The following is a 15,314-nucleotide window of genomic DNA, read 5'->3' on the forward strand; positions in this document are numbered from 1 at the left end:
AAGTAAGTTGTCCTTTCGTTATAATTTTTTTTATTGCTTAGATGGGTGGACGAGCTCACAGCCCACCTGGTGTTAAGTGGTTACTGGAGACCATAGACATCTACAACGTAAATGCGCCACCCACCTTGAGATAAGTTCTAAGGTCTCAGTATAGTTGCAACGGCTGCCCCACCCCTCAAACCGAAACGCATTATTGCTTCACGGTAGAAATAGGCAGGGTGGTGGTTCCTACCCGCGTAGACTCACCAGAGATCCTACCACCAGTAAAAAAAGTGACACTTTATAGTACTTGCTTAAACGTATGCATACTATATAGCCTAAGCAAGTGTAGTGTCGCGGTCCACAGTCTCATCACCTCCGGTCCACTCTCGAAGCTTTTAGTCTCTCGAAGCAACGATCACCGTTCTCGTTGTATTGGTCGAATGCGATTAAGAGTTTCTCGACGGATCTTCTCAGTGGATCGCGTTTCGGATCCGGTGTTAGATTCAGCGAAGCACTGCTCTTGATACGGCTAAAGTTATAAAACTTTCTCAGGTTGAGTCCTATGAGCTCACCTACCCATCTTTACGTAGCTGGAATAGCCACATAGAATTTCAAACGAAAAAAAACATTGTGAGTTTGGTCTAAGCTGCATAAAATGGTTTCTTTGTATTTGATAAGAAATTACTTTCAAGAATGTATTAGCAAAGTTGCAAGTATATTATTTTGCTCTACAAATTCAAAATTCAGCAGACAATCTGAGTAAAAGTTATGGTAGGTTATGGTTTATTAAATTAAAAAGTAAACTAATCTCCGGAATATGAAATTCAAGGTAACTAATTAAATTAATTTCCTATTCTATTAGAAAAATCTTTGTATTATTTTGCAAACTTTGTTTGACGTAAATATTTTCAACATTCAAATTATTTGAAACATCTAATAAACTGATTTTTATTTTTGGTGTGTATCCACGTTAACATAGGTTAGGCTGGTGGAATAGGTGGGCTTATCTGCTAATTTATGCTATTAAAAAGCCGAACGCAGTACAAGGAACCTTATTCAGAATGTACATTCATACGTATGATTTGTATCTATATTATGAACATTCTATATACAATTTGTTGTCTATAAACTATGTAATGTATGTATGATAAGTTTTAAGAATTTATTTCATAGACGGGGAGCGTGCTCACAGCCCACCTGACCTATAGGAGCCCGAGAGGAGATCTCGAGATTTGAGCTCTCATGTCTCAATTCTATAATTATTTCAGCGCTTTAATAAAAATACAGACCTTCGATCAACGATTCATACACAGTAAGGAAATACTAGAGATTTCAAATTCAAGCTTCTTTGTAAAATTTTAGCCTAACGTAAAGTACCTGTGTGTAAGGACCAAACCAATATTTAAACGATTATAAGTATTTATATTGTTATTATGTATGTCATGTACTAGTATTAGGGAAAAGATAGCTTAGTAATAGTTCAGTTCAGAGAATCAGTGGTAACAAAACAGAGTGGTGGCTGGCAACACCGTTACTACCACCCTTCGTTTTGTTCTTTCGTGTGTGCAACGTTTTTTGGTTTTATTTATTTTCTTTGTTTTCATTTTACATATTCGTTTTTAATTCTTTACTTTTAGAAACCTAAATTTTCTTTTGTTTAAGACAGCCTATACTAAAAGCGTGCTGTTGAATTAAGGTCATTGTGTTAAATAAGTGAGTTATTGTGAGTCACCATAGTTTTTGTTTGTGCAGTGTGTATAAATCAATCGTTCTAAGTGATAACATGGGTGTCCATAATATTATTTTGTGATTGTGGGTTTGCGAAATCTTTACCAATGGATACCCCGCCTATTCCTAAGCCTAGAAGCGCATTTTTACCTCAAAATGATCCACTAAAACAGCCCGTTCCACTGCCTCGTACTAAAGTACCTCCCAATGATCGAGGTTCGGCTTCAGAAATTCTTCGATCGATAAGTTCAGTTTCAAAACAATTAACAGAAGATGTGGCCTCGAAGCTTAGCAGCTCCGCAAAGTCCGCTAATGAGAAGATAGAAAAATCGATAATAGACGGGTCGAGGTTCGCCAGAGGTACATTAGAAAAAACCATTACAACATCTCGCGCTGTGAGAGATTCCGTTACTAAGTCTGTGATTGAGGGCACACGGTCTGCCGGCCTCAAGTTACGACGCTCAACGAAACCTGACAGTATAGAAGAACCAGATCAGAGATGTGTGTCCATGCCTGTTGTAGATGTGAGTTTATTTGATAATATTCAGTTTCATTCACCTTTGTTAGAACAGAAGAGATATAAAAATGAAGATGACACTGAAACGGCAGACATACCTCCTCTTCAGCTGAATGCTAGACATTTAGATGATATGTCGTTATTTTCTAATCATTCTGACACTAATACAGATACTGTCAGTAACTTTTCTCATGATAGCAGAGAATTAGATGACAATTCCAATGAGCATCTAACCTATGATACTCCCAAACCTTCAAGAACTAACAGCATTGTGAGTTTTGGATCATTCCCAGAAATACCAGAAAGAAGAAAAAATAGAGAGTCTGTTGAAGTAATGAGACAAAACTCCATGTATGAAAATTGGACTCTTCCATTTCAAGCTAAAAAGGAAAATAAAACAAAAGATGTTGAATTGGTTACAGAAAATACATCAAGACCAAGTAAAAGTACAATATATGAATTTGATCCTTTGCATAAAAGTAGTACAAGCTCAAAGTACCAAGGAGTTAGTAATGAACTTTTGCTTCTTGAGTCATTTCTCACTGGAGATACATATGGTACCATAGTCTCTAACGATACTAATGATGATAAGTTTAATTTTGATGAGAGTGATTATTTTAATCCTCCAACACCACCTGAGAGATTTGATAGTTTATTCCCTGAAGAAAAGCCAACTGAAAGGGTGCAAAATAGAGATAAAAACTCAAATTGGTTTGTGTCAGATTCTGATTCTAAATCGATTACAGAAGACGAAACAAAGCAATCAAATTCAGTTATACAAAGATTCTCAAGAAGGCTGAAGTTAGACAATGTTCTTAACAAATCAACTAAACAAACATTACCAAAGATAGAAGTGGTCGAAAGGCCTCCTGTTCACACTCAGCCTGTGCCATACTTCAGTGGCATCCTTATGAAGATAGTGTCTGGAGTAGTAGAAGACTTATTTAAAAATTCACAATCTCGGTATTGTGTTTTATCTGATCAGAAGTTAATGTGTTACACAGACCCTACAAATTCAATCCTTAAAGAGGCATACACACTCGATAACATTTATTCAATTCAAATAGTCTTGCCACTATCTTCTAGGTAAGTTCAGTTTTAGATTTGCTTATATTTTCTTAAGTTTTTGTTCAATATATTTTATGCCATGTATACCATTTGTGGGACATGTCGAACTTAATCTTCAAGCCGTGTACTCAGAACTCACTCAACTCAGAAAAATATTTTAAAACAAATGTATTTTGTAAAATATGTTTAAACCTAAAAAAGTAAAGCACTATACAGAAGAAAGTGTGGAACAAAACACAAATCTATTTAATTTTTAAATATAAATATTTAGTAATTTTGTGTGATAATATAACAATCTTAAGTCAAAATTTCACATGGCCTGAACAACAAGTTACACAATAATGCTTTGGCTCAGAAGTTTGAATATGAAAGCCAATTAAGATTAGTAATTTTAGAATATTTTATAAAGATTTCATGGATTTCTTAAACGTACTAAACTGCAACTACAAGTAACTACACAGTACCAAAGGCCAATTATGCTGAAATAAGACACATCTTGTATAATTGAAATAAACCACTATTCATATGCATATCAATTTAATTCATTAAAATAAGAATATGTGAATATGATATTATTTTTCTTTGTTGCATAGCACTACCAGCAACTCATATTGCTTCGAGTTGTCTGTCTCATCTGGAGGGATCCGGAACACACCGCGCAAGATCCTGTTCAGCTGTGCGAGTGCTTCTGAACGTCGACATTGGGCACAGAAATTTGTAGAGCATCTCACAAACAACTTTTCAACAAACCACACTTCGGAGATTACAAGATGCGGATGGTGTTATCTTAAGGTGAGTTTTATTTGAATTGAGACATCGATAAAAAAAATGTTATGAGACTCTATAATTTCAAGGAAAAGTAGCATCAAAGTACAAGAAGTATATATATTAATAACCAATAAAATGTATATCCAAACACAATAATAATTAAATATTAAATGCAAGTGTCGCAAATGCATTTGCCTCAAAAAGTGGCACTGCTATAGCGCTTGCGGCGACATTCGACAAACCGCTCAATCTATATCAGACTATCACTTGAGATTGGCTTTAGTAATTTTTTTTAGTGTTCATAATTGTCATAACATCTCTTGTAATAATTTGAAGTAACGTAAAGTTTTTTCATACAATTAGTGATCACAGCGGAGCGTCACCAAGTTTCATGAAACATTGCAAATACACATTATATTTAAAATAGAAGTGTTAGAAAAGTTCATAATAGTAATTCATACTTTACTGTATAACTAACACTAACTATAATCTAAAACTAATACTTGACTACGAGTTATTATTTCTATTGCGTTATCTGTGCCTTCATAAACATGTTATTTTTAGACGACTAGCTCTGAAGAATCTTTTCTTGAATAAGGATTTTACTTAAGAAAGATTACGAACTTATCTTATTATGCGACGCTTAAGCTTCCTATTTCCAAGATGAAATTGTAGGCGGAACGTTCCCGGAATTAGTTCGTTTCCCCTGCCTTCTAACTACGCGTGGAAATATTACAGGTTGGAATATTCTAGATTCATCTACGAAGATATAATAGTACGCGACCGCTATTATTTTGAGCAAACTCAAACAGAGTTGAATAAACGTTAAGTAATTCTTTTACTAAACTAAAACCAAATAATTTGCGGGAGGGGTTCAACTTTTTAATTCAGTTTATTGACAGTAGAAATGCTTCAGTACATTATAAATGATGACATTGTGTCACAATACTTGCTTGCGTATCAACAATAGTACCTACTCCAATTTACTAATATAAAATACGTTTTGCTTTGAGCTGACGGTCTCTTCTGGAGAAATCTGGAATGCTTCTCGTAAGATCCTGTTAAGACGTATGTGTAGATTTCGACATCGGGAACAGAAAGTAGGACATCTTAAAAATTTGCCTTTGAGATTACAAGATTTTCCTTTGAGATTACGAAATTTAAATATTTGTCAAATGTTTTGTCAATGTATAGATATATACTATGTGAGGTTTCATAAAATGCATATACAGACTTCTCTTTTAAGTACAAAAAAGATAGGTACATTTTAACGTAAATATCTGTATAGAGTTGCGAATCGCGTTTATGCGAGTATGAAAACGGACAGGTTTAATATAACGGACTTATAGCGAATTGTTACAGTAAGGCTCAAATCGCGAATTATGTCATGGTTAGGAATGACAGAATTCCCGCCCCTAAGGGTAGCACTGTCATTTACTATGGGCAGGCCCCGCACTGCCCTACTCGATCCCCCTCGCTCTCTCACGTCGAAACATCAATGTGCTGCATCTCACTGACGAGAAATCACCCCCACCCCCCGTCATTCTGGCAGGAGACTAACTGTCACAATACTAAGTGGAACTGCCCAACCACAAACTTGAACGGTAGGCGACTAGACGCCTTCGAAATCGTCGGCCCTCCAACTCCGAATCATTTCCTCTATAATAACATGTTGGCCTCTATTTTTGGAAATTCGTTTCCAAATAATCCTTGTCCACCTCATGGTTGTCCGGGAGAGATCGCTCTTAGCGATAAGACCGCCAATTGTACTTTATTGCATTTCATGTATCGCATTTTTTATTTATTTTTTGGTGTACAATAAAGAATAATCCCTCTCTATTTTAAATGCTGCTATGACGAACTGTATCTTTCCGCGGTGTGGAAAGAAGTGGACGTTATCGGCATACACAAACCTGGAAATACTAAAAACGAACCCAAAAATTACTGCCCAATTAGCCTCCTCCTAACGATAGCAGATAGCATAGCAGAAATACTAGATTGTTGTGCTTCCTATTTAATATCCTACATAATCCTAACTACCCACAATATTTACGTGATCGCTTTACCTATGCCCGTCCCTCCATTGCTCCTTGTAGAACACACATTAAAACTCTCCTCAATTGCCCTGTTCATAAAACACATGCTTACGCAAAATCGTTTTCTGTACAAGCAGTTATACTTTGGAATTCCCTCCCTCCAAGCATACGAGCGTGCAAACCCATAGCAGCGTTCAAGAAATCTGTTAAGGAACATTATTTATCCTTACCATCTTAAATAAATTATATATATTTGTACAATGTATTATAATATAAAGTAAGTATATGTGTGTATGTTATATATATGTATGTGTGTGTGTGTGTGTGTATTTGTATGTATATATATTGTTTTGTATCTTGTAATATGTATATATTATTTTATGTAATGTTTACTGTATGCACTAGGTTTGTGTTCCTAATTCTTTTTTTCTTTTGCGGGCCTACTGGAAGAGATTTCAGCATGAAATAAGTAGTGCCCTTGTACTCTGTATCCTTATTGACGTGTCTTTTCTAACAGCTGTGTGTACAAAATATATTAAATAAAATAAAATAAATAAATAAGTAAATAAGATAGGCAAACTGTATGAACGACTGATTCGTAAACTACTCTGGGACTTTCTCGCCTCAAAAGGCATCCTCATAAACGAATATATTGGATTCCGCGTCAAACATTCGTGCATCCAACAATGCACTGCTTCACGGAGCACATCTTAGTAGGACTAAATAGTCTTAGACCCATCTCCTCGGGAGCGCTCTTCTTCGATATCGCGAAGTTATTCGATAAAGTCTGGCACAACGGCTTAATTTACAAACTATACCAGATGGAAGTGCCAGACAGAAACGAGCTCATCATACGAGACTTCTTGTCGAACCGTTCGTTTCGGTATCGAGTAGAGGGAGGGAATCGGCTCACTCCCGCGTCAGATCTCGGCCTTAGTCCCGCAAGGCTCCGGTCTCTTACCGCTTCGTGGCTTATACATTAACGCGACATACCCCGGTCGCCGGCAACCCAGTTAGCTCCCTTCGCCGATGATAGGGCTATTTAATACTCGAGTAAGAAGATGTCGTTCATCCACAGAAAATTCCAGATTGCAGCCACCAATTTAGAACTGGTTTCGGAGGTGGCGCATTGATATCAACATTACGAAAAACACAGCCTTGCTCTTCAAAAGGGAGCGCCCTCCCGACGCCACTGCCAATATATCTCGTTTCGAATTAGGCGCGGTATCTCCATTCTTGCCATCAAAATTTTTGGCCAGTTCATGCCGTGGCGTCACCCTCGACAGAGGGATGACATTCAGTCCGCACATTAAGTCAGTACGCGATCGAGCCGCGTTCCTACTGGGTCCACTCTACTCCATAATCTGCTAGCGAGGTAAATTGTCAAATAAGGTGACATTCAACAAAACTTGCATATGTCATCCAATCCCGCTTGTGCAGGATAGCCGTCGAAGCACCGTGGTATGTGAGGAATGTAGATTTTCACGACGACCTAAATCTAAAATCGATATGTAAGTTTCTTAGAGAAGCATTAGAACACTACTTTGAAAAAGCACCGCGGCACGATAACTCTCTTATCGTGGCCACTACTGCTAACTATATATTCGATCCAGGCGACGTGGCAAAGCAAAGCTGCCGTCGCCCAAAACATGTCTTGTCGGATTCCCTGTATCCACTCTCGGTGCTTTTAGGCTCGCAAGCACCGGTCACCGTCTTACCGTAGCTGTGATTGTATTTTAATAAAACTTAGGTGGACGTCCAAATAGTTTCCTGTAATAAACCAAAGACCATTCATTAAGCCTATCAATAAAAAATTTGTATATTAACATGCTCCAAATTCAAAAGTAATATCACTCAGTTTATTTAATGAAATAGTGCATATAGCCTTTCGTTAATTGTACAGCTTACGTGTTTGCGTGTATCCCCCGCAAAGCAATTTGCAGGCTAGGAGAACCATTATTGCATATAATTGGAACTTCGATCTCTTTGGTTACACAGTGGCGTGGTTGTGCGCTGGGCATTGACATCTATTAACGACTACAATCAGTTGCTATCAGGTGGGACGTGATATGTTTGCTTGCATTCGACGGGAAGGCAATTTAGACTAGAATGCACACGTCGGTGTGTGACAGAGAGACAAGATGAACAGAAGCAACTACTACCTAGTCTTACCTGCGTTTCTATGACTTCAAAAAAACAATTTTATACCTCCTATACGGCTATGACACGATATATTGTAACGGATTCATTTAGTTTTGTAGTATCGCGCATCGTTTATCAGATAGATACTTTGCACATTTTAATTCAGTGATACTTACACGTGTAGCGCCATTACCACTTGGCGGTCCTAAGACTAATGTAATGCAAGACTACGAGTATATGTTCAATACGTGTGGACACTGGACCTTAAAGGGTTAAACATACGTTGGCGGGGGATTCCTTTCAATAGTGCATTTCATAATAGAAAGGATCACAAATGTAAATGAAGAATAAAACGAGAAGCTTAACATTTTTGATTAAATTAAGATCATCCAAACGTAAGAATAATTGTAAATATTATGATAAAAATACTGAGTATTTTTTTTCGTACAAGATTAAAATTATTCTTTCCTATCTATCAAAATATACCAAAACTTTAAGTTACAGGTGTAAATCAAATAAAAATGTACACGATGAACAAATTTTTTAATACACAATTTATAGGTATGAGTTTATTTGTTATGATGTAGAGCTCGGCGCGCATCGCTACAAATAGACGAAGTATTGCAGAGTTTACAGTCCTTACTAGTTGCTTCCAATAAAATATATTTTAAAGTCAGCGAAGTGGAAGAAAATTTTTCCTAGGGATTAATAATGCTGTTCCGCATGGTCGAACAGCGAGATTTAATAATGTTTCATTTTATACGTAATTGTCGGGCGCACTTCAGACGTTCGTGAAAAATGTAAGATTTTTGAATCGAATTTTCTAAATAAAATTGAAAATCACAGCTATATTTGCTGTTCGCACAATTTTCAATACAATTATAATATTATTTCGATACTGCTTATTCAAATAGCATCGTTAGTTTCGAAATGTTTCTTTTACTCGTGTCTTTGAGCTTTACAAATTTTTTATCTGGAATAAAAAGTATATTAATTAGACGAAATTCGAATAACTTGAAAAAAAAAGATTCGCGATAATTTAAATAAAATGTATCTTTTCTGGTTTCAACGCTGTGTTCTACACAAATACTTTAGTGTATGTCACGCGTGCTCAAATAGCAACTGCTTTAATCTAAATAGTCGTCCATTGCCCATTAAGTAAGAAGACCAGTAAGACTTCTCGGGTGAATGGACCATACCAGCGACCAATTTTGTTCAAAATTAAGGAGTATATTCGTAGAATAAAAACGTATCTCTCAAACTTGTTAAATAATTGCTAGTATTGTTTAGGTAGGATAAGAATTGGTTTACTTTACCTAAATTATGCGGAGTCTACATGCGCGGGTGCTAGCCTTTTTTGCCGTTTTTGACCGAGAAGCATTCGTGCGATTGTAGGGCATTATACCTGTTATTACAATAGCGTTTGGTGATTGGTAAGCGCGTGGCTGTGCTCCTGGCAATGCTGACGTTGAATGTTAATGGATCGAGAGGATCCGTAATCACGTGTTTTGGGCGAATTCGACTTGAAGGATGCTAGAACGCTCGAGAAGTACAACATCATCATCATCATCATCATCAGCCTTTATCTACCCACTGCTGGACATAGGCAAAGTACAACGCCATCTGTTTATTGTCAGATAGCGGAAACACACATCGAAGATACTCGACTTATGAGGAATGTTCTCGACGAATCTAGGGATGTCGTATCGATTATAAAAGTGTTGCAGTCAGCTGGTCGATTTAATGCGAGACGCTTGCGCTTTCTGAATAACTTTGGCTTACGACAGTGATTATAAAATACTTATGTTTGTAATAGTGTATACTGTCGCTTCATGTTATCGTTTCTCATATCTCCACTAACTTCTCCTTCTTTGTGTTTGTGCTTTCATTTGACAATAAAGTGATAGTGTTTTAAACTGTGCTGTTGTTTAATTTTACAACACTTTATTGGTGACCTCTCATACAGAACGCAATATGAGTGTGGAAAAAACAATTGCAAGTGGCAGTAGTGACCTTGGTCGTGTGGGTGTAAGGGTACCACCGTTCTACCCGGAAAAACCTGCGCTCTGGTTTGCACAGCTGGAGAGCAGTTCCTGTTGTCGAGCATCACCGCTGACTCGACAAAATTCCACTATATCTGCAGCCAGTTGGATGAAGCCTACGCTTCGACAGTGGAGGATATCATCACCAATCCTCCAGCCAGTGGGAAGTATGAGCGATTCCACAAAAAGCTTAAAGCTGCTATTATATGCCATGCCAACGACAAAGGGAAGATCTTCCACCGAGTGGGTGATATTGCTCGGTAGACCGACGGTCCGAATGTTGTTGTTTCAGAACTTGTACATATGCGAACTTATCTTGAAAATGTCGTAAGCGAGATTCAGGCATCTGTCAATTATCTTGCGTTGTATGATGGCTACCCGCCACAGAGATGGCACGCAGTTAGTAATGGGAACTACTCGAAGCGAAACAGTGAACGGATCACCTGAAGCGAAGCGGAAGAAGTGAATTAAGAATTTTAAAGTGTTCTGCGAGTATTTTAAGTGATAAATACAGTTTCTTATTTATACTTCGGTAGAATTTTTATTTATCCCGAACCCCAACAATAATAAAATTTAAATGTGTCAGTGTTTGTTTTTTCTGTTAGCAACTTTACAAGAGCGTTGAGATACTTGGGAGTTGATATTTGTGTTTGTTTGTGTGTAGTTGTGCCATATTAGGTTGTATCTTGAGGATTTTTAACTGATCACAACTAAGTACGTATGATTTTTATCCCTGTGGAATCATGTTTACGGGTACCCGGCCATGGGAGGTAACAGGTCTGGCTATGTCGAAATCTTGAGCCTCTTTGGAGCAAGAGAGAACGAGGACTTATGTATGGCGTAGATGGATCGACGAGCTCACGGGCCACCTGTTTTTAAGTGGTTACCGGAGCTTATAGATATCTACAACGTAAATGCCGTCACCCAACTTAAAATATGAGTTCTAAGGGTTCAGTATAGTTCGTCTCAGTATCGGTATACTGCGTCTCAGTATACTTCGGTTTAGTTGGTTCTGTCAAGAGTGGCCATGCTGTGCCATCCGACGTGGTGTTACACGCGTCATCTCCACTGTTCTTCATGCACACCACCCCAACTTACTTAATTCATTGTTCTTGCTCCCTGTTTTTATTAGCCAAGAGTGCGGTCCCCTAGGACACCCTTGGGACGGGTCTCCCATCAGCCACTCAACCCTTTGCCAGGCGTGAAATCTTGAAGTTATGTAAGATATAAAAGGAATAAGAAAGTAAACGAAATAAACCAAAGAATATAACGATAGAAGAAGACGAAGGATAATTAATAAACAAAACAATAACAACGACGAGAAGGACAGACAAACTGTGTTTTTTCACTGCGAAGAAGGACCCCTTTGTCATGGCGCCGCAATTCCAAGGAGTATCCCTGCAACCTTCCGAGAGTATCGGGATACTTGGGGTCGACATTTCGAGCGATGTCCAGTTTCGGAGTCATTTGGAAGGCAAAGCCAAGTTGGCGTCCAAAATGCTGGGAGTCCTCAACAGAGCGAAGCGGTACTTCACGCCTGGACAAAGACTTTTGCTTTATAAAGCACAAGTCCGGCCTCGCATGGAGTACTGCTCCCATCTCTGGGCCGGGGCTCCCAAATACCAGCTTCTTCCATTTGACTCCATACAGAGGAGGGCCGTTCGGATTCTCCATAATCCCATTCTCTCGGATCGTTTGGAGCCTCTGGGTCTGTGGAGGGACTTCAGTTCCCTCTGTATTTTATACCGTATGTTCCATGGGGAGTGCTCTGAGGAATTGTTCGAGATGATACCAGCATCTCATTTTTACCATCGCACCGCCCGCCACCGGAGTAGAGTTCATCCATACTTCCTGGAGCCGCTGCGGTCATCCACAGTGCGTTTCCAGAGATCTTTTTTGCCACGTACCATCCGGCTATGAAATGAGCTCCCCTCCACGGTGTTTCCCGAGCGCTATGACATGTCCTTCTTCAAACGAGGCTTGTGGAGAGTATTAAGCGGTAGGCAGCGGCTTGGCTCTGCCCCTGGCATTGCTGAAGTCCATGGGCGACGGTAACCACTCACCATCAGGTGGGCCGTATGCCCGTCTGCCTACAAAGGCAATAAAAAAAAAAACAACAAATGAAAACAAATATGAAGCAAACAAAAAAAAGCAAAATAATAAAGGAAAAAGTCAGCGACCCGATCATCCCAGAAAAAAAAACATCTTTCAACTAGTTGCAGAGCCCAGAAAGCCCGGTCCTTCGGCTGGTTTTGGTCCGCGTCGCCCATTCTCTCTCGTCACGAAACGACGAGAGAAACTGAGCGATACCCTAAGAATGGTGCCCAGAGGCCCGTAATCCACTACTTACGGAAGCACTCTGTCGAACTCCAGCAAGTTCCTCGAGGACGGAACCTTCGGCAAAGCAAAGAATGCTCGCCGAAAATCTGTTCACGTCAGGGTACTAACTAACATCTGCAACAAACGCTCTACAGAGCACTGGATATCAACGCAACACTGGAGTCGTGCTCCAATCAGTTCTTTTGATTAGCATTTGAATTCTGATTTCGAGAAATTTTACTTGTTTTTGCTACAAGAGCTTTGATTTTTGGTTTTTGGGCATGACCAAATTAATTTCGAGAACATTCTCTTTTATTAATTCATATTTTATTAATTTCACTAGCATCAGCCTATCATTCACTCGTCTTACATCCGTCACATATATTTTCCAATTTTTTTTATTTTTTTATTTTTTTTTTATTTCCCTTGTAGGCAGACGAGCATACGGCCCACCTGATGGTGAGTGGTTACCGTCGCCCATGGACTTCAACAATGCCAGGGGCAGAGCCAAGCCGCTGCCTACCGTTTAATACTCTCCACAAGCCTCGTTTGAAGAAGGACATCACTATCTAGCACAATCCCAACTCCATTCTTTCTTCCATCACTCCCAATATATAAGAATTTATATCCTTCACCAATCTCTCTAACTCGGGTTCCTTTCCATTTCGTCTCTTGCAAACAATTCTCAATTGAATGTTATTTTGTAAATACACAGCAAGTATAAAAATAAATAAAGTACAGATAATCAGATTTCAAAAGACATAAGAACTAGTTATGGATGGGATAGGTTTGTCGCGAGCCCACTGTTAATAGCCTTAAGTCCTTTTTTGTAATAAAATTGTTTTGTCAATTTAGATGTGATTATGTTGTTTTGGAACATTGAAAACGATCACAACATGTCACAATACTTTTCCTGTTTCCGTATTAACAGTACACTCAATTTACTAATAAAATACGTTCTCGGTTTGGGTTTGTCATTGTCGTGTTATTCACCTCCGACAATGAATGATGTTGTTACACGCCGTAAAATCCAATAATGATATAGCCAACGTGCGCTGCTCACTAATAAAAGTACAGAGTATAATAATAAATATACTAATTTAAGTAAATTTTGTTTTGTTGTAATTAATTCAGAATACGCTATTTAATTTAGTAAATGCATTAGAACCGATACGTAAGTATCATAAATTAGCGTCAAAACGCTACTTCGACAAAGATGCACGTCCCGAAAAGCCTCTTATCATGGCCGCTGCTAATTACATATCCGACCCATGCGACGGGGCAACGCAAAGCCGCCGTCTCCAGAAACATGTCTTGTCGGGTCCCCTGGATTCACTCTCGGTGCTCTTAGGCTCCTCAAGCACCGGTTACCGTCCCAGTCGAACTCTATGGTCACGATTTACGACGAGCGAACTAAGCCATAGATTCTCGCCGGATCTTCTCAGCGAGTCCTGACTCCGATCCGGTAGTAGAGTCTATGAAGCACTGTTCTTGCCAGAACTGGTGTTAGCAAATTTTCTCAGTTTGAGAGCGTTAACACATCTGCCTGTCAACGCGAAATAGAGCTGAAATAGATCCTTAGGCTATCAGCGAATAGGTAGGGGTAAAAAGTTAATGCATACATAAACTACCTGTAACTTACAGTATGTGACCCGCAGGTAATTTTACAGCGGAGCGTGATTGGGTTTCACTAGTGAAATTTAAATATGTGGACTGAAACTTTACGAGTCTGTGCTGACGTACACATACATAGTGCTATAGTGCTAATAGTACTATACGTGCTATGTTGTGACTAGAAAACACATCAACGCATGTCGTAATAACATTTAAATTTTGCAAAACATCAATAGTGTTCGTGATATGTGTTTAGGAATGTTTTTTTTTTTTTTTTTTTTTTTTTTTATTGCCTTTGTAGGCAGACGGGCATACGGCCCACCTGATGGTGAGTGGTTACCGTCGCCCATGGACTTCAGCAATGCCAGGGGCAGAGCCAAGCCGCTGCCTACCGCTTAATACTCTCCACAAGCCTCGTTTGAAGAAGGACATGTCATAGCGCTCGGGAAACACCGAGGAGGGGAGCTCATTCCATAGCCGGATGGTACGTGGCAAAAAAGATCTCTGGAAACGCACTGTGGATGACCGCAGTGGCTCCAGGTAGTATGGATGAACTCTACTCCGGTGGCGGGCGGTGCGATGGTAAAAACGAGATGTTGGTATCATCTCGAACAATTCCTCAGAGCACTCCCCATGGAACATACGGTATAAAATACAGAGGGAACCGAAGTCCCTCCGCAGACCCAGAGGCTCCAAACGATCCGAGAGAATGGGATTATCGACAATCCGAACGGCCCTCCTCTGTATGGAGTCAAATGGAAGAAGCTGGTATTTGGGAGCCCCGGCCCAGAGATGGGAGCAGTACTCCATGCGAGGCCGGACTTGTGCTTTATAAAGCAAAAGTCTTTGTCCAGGCGTGAAGTACCGCTTCGCTCTGTTGAGGACTCCCAGCATTTTGGACGCCAACTTGGCTTTGCCTTCCAAATGACTCCGAAACTGGACATCGCTCGAAACGTCGACCCCAAGTATCCCGATACTCTCGGAAGGTTGCAGGGATACTCCTTGGAATTGCGGCGCCATGACAAAGGGGTCCTTCTTCGCAGTGAACGCGCAAACTTGTGTCTTTATCGGGTTGAATTGAACCAAGTTCAATTCACC

At 39.4% G+C, this 15,314-nt stretch overlaps 1 protein-coding gene across 2 annotated transcripts in view; it reads left to right on the forward strand.

Annotated features, from left to right (window-relative positions):
* The first annotated feature begins 1,493 nt into the window (after positions 1 to 1,493).
* Positions 1,494 to 15,314, forward strand: part of LOC101745159 (arf-GAP with Rho-GAP domain, ANK repeat and PH domain-containing protein 2) — an 86,448-nt gene continuing 72,627 nt past the window's right edge. For both annotated transcript variants that reach the window (XM_004932829.5, XM_062668056.1), the window contains exons 1-2: positions 1,494 to 3,313; positions 3,889 to 4,087. In XM_004932829.5, the coding sequence (XP_004932886.2) occupies positions 1,818 to 3,313; positions 3,889 to 4,087 (1,695 nt within the window). In that variant the 5' untranslated portion in view covers positions 1,494 to 1,817. The remainder of the gene's footprint in view (positions 3,314 to 3,888; positions 4,088 to 15,314) is intronic.

Source organism: Bombyx mori, chromosome 1 (assembly GCF_030269925.1).
Source record: "Bombyx mori chromosome 1, ASM3026992v2".
Classification (NCBI taxonomy): Eukaryota; Metazoa; Arthropoda; class Insecta; order Lepidoptera; family Bombycidae; genus Bombyx; species Bombyx mori.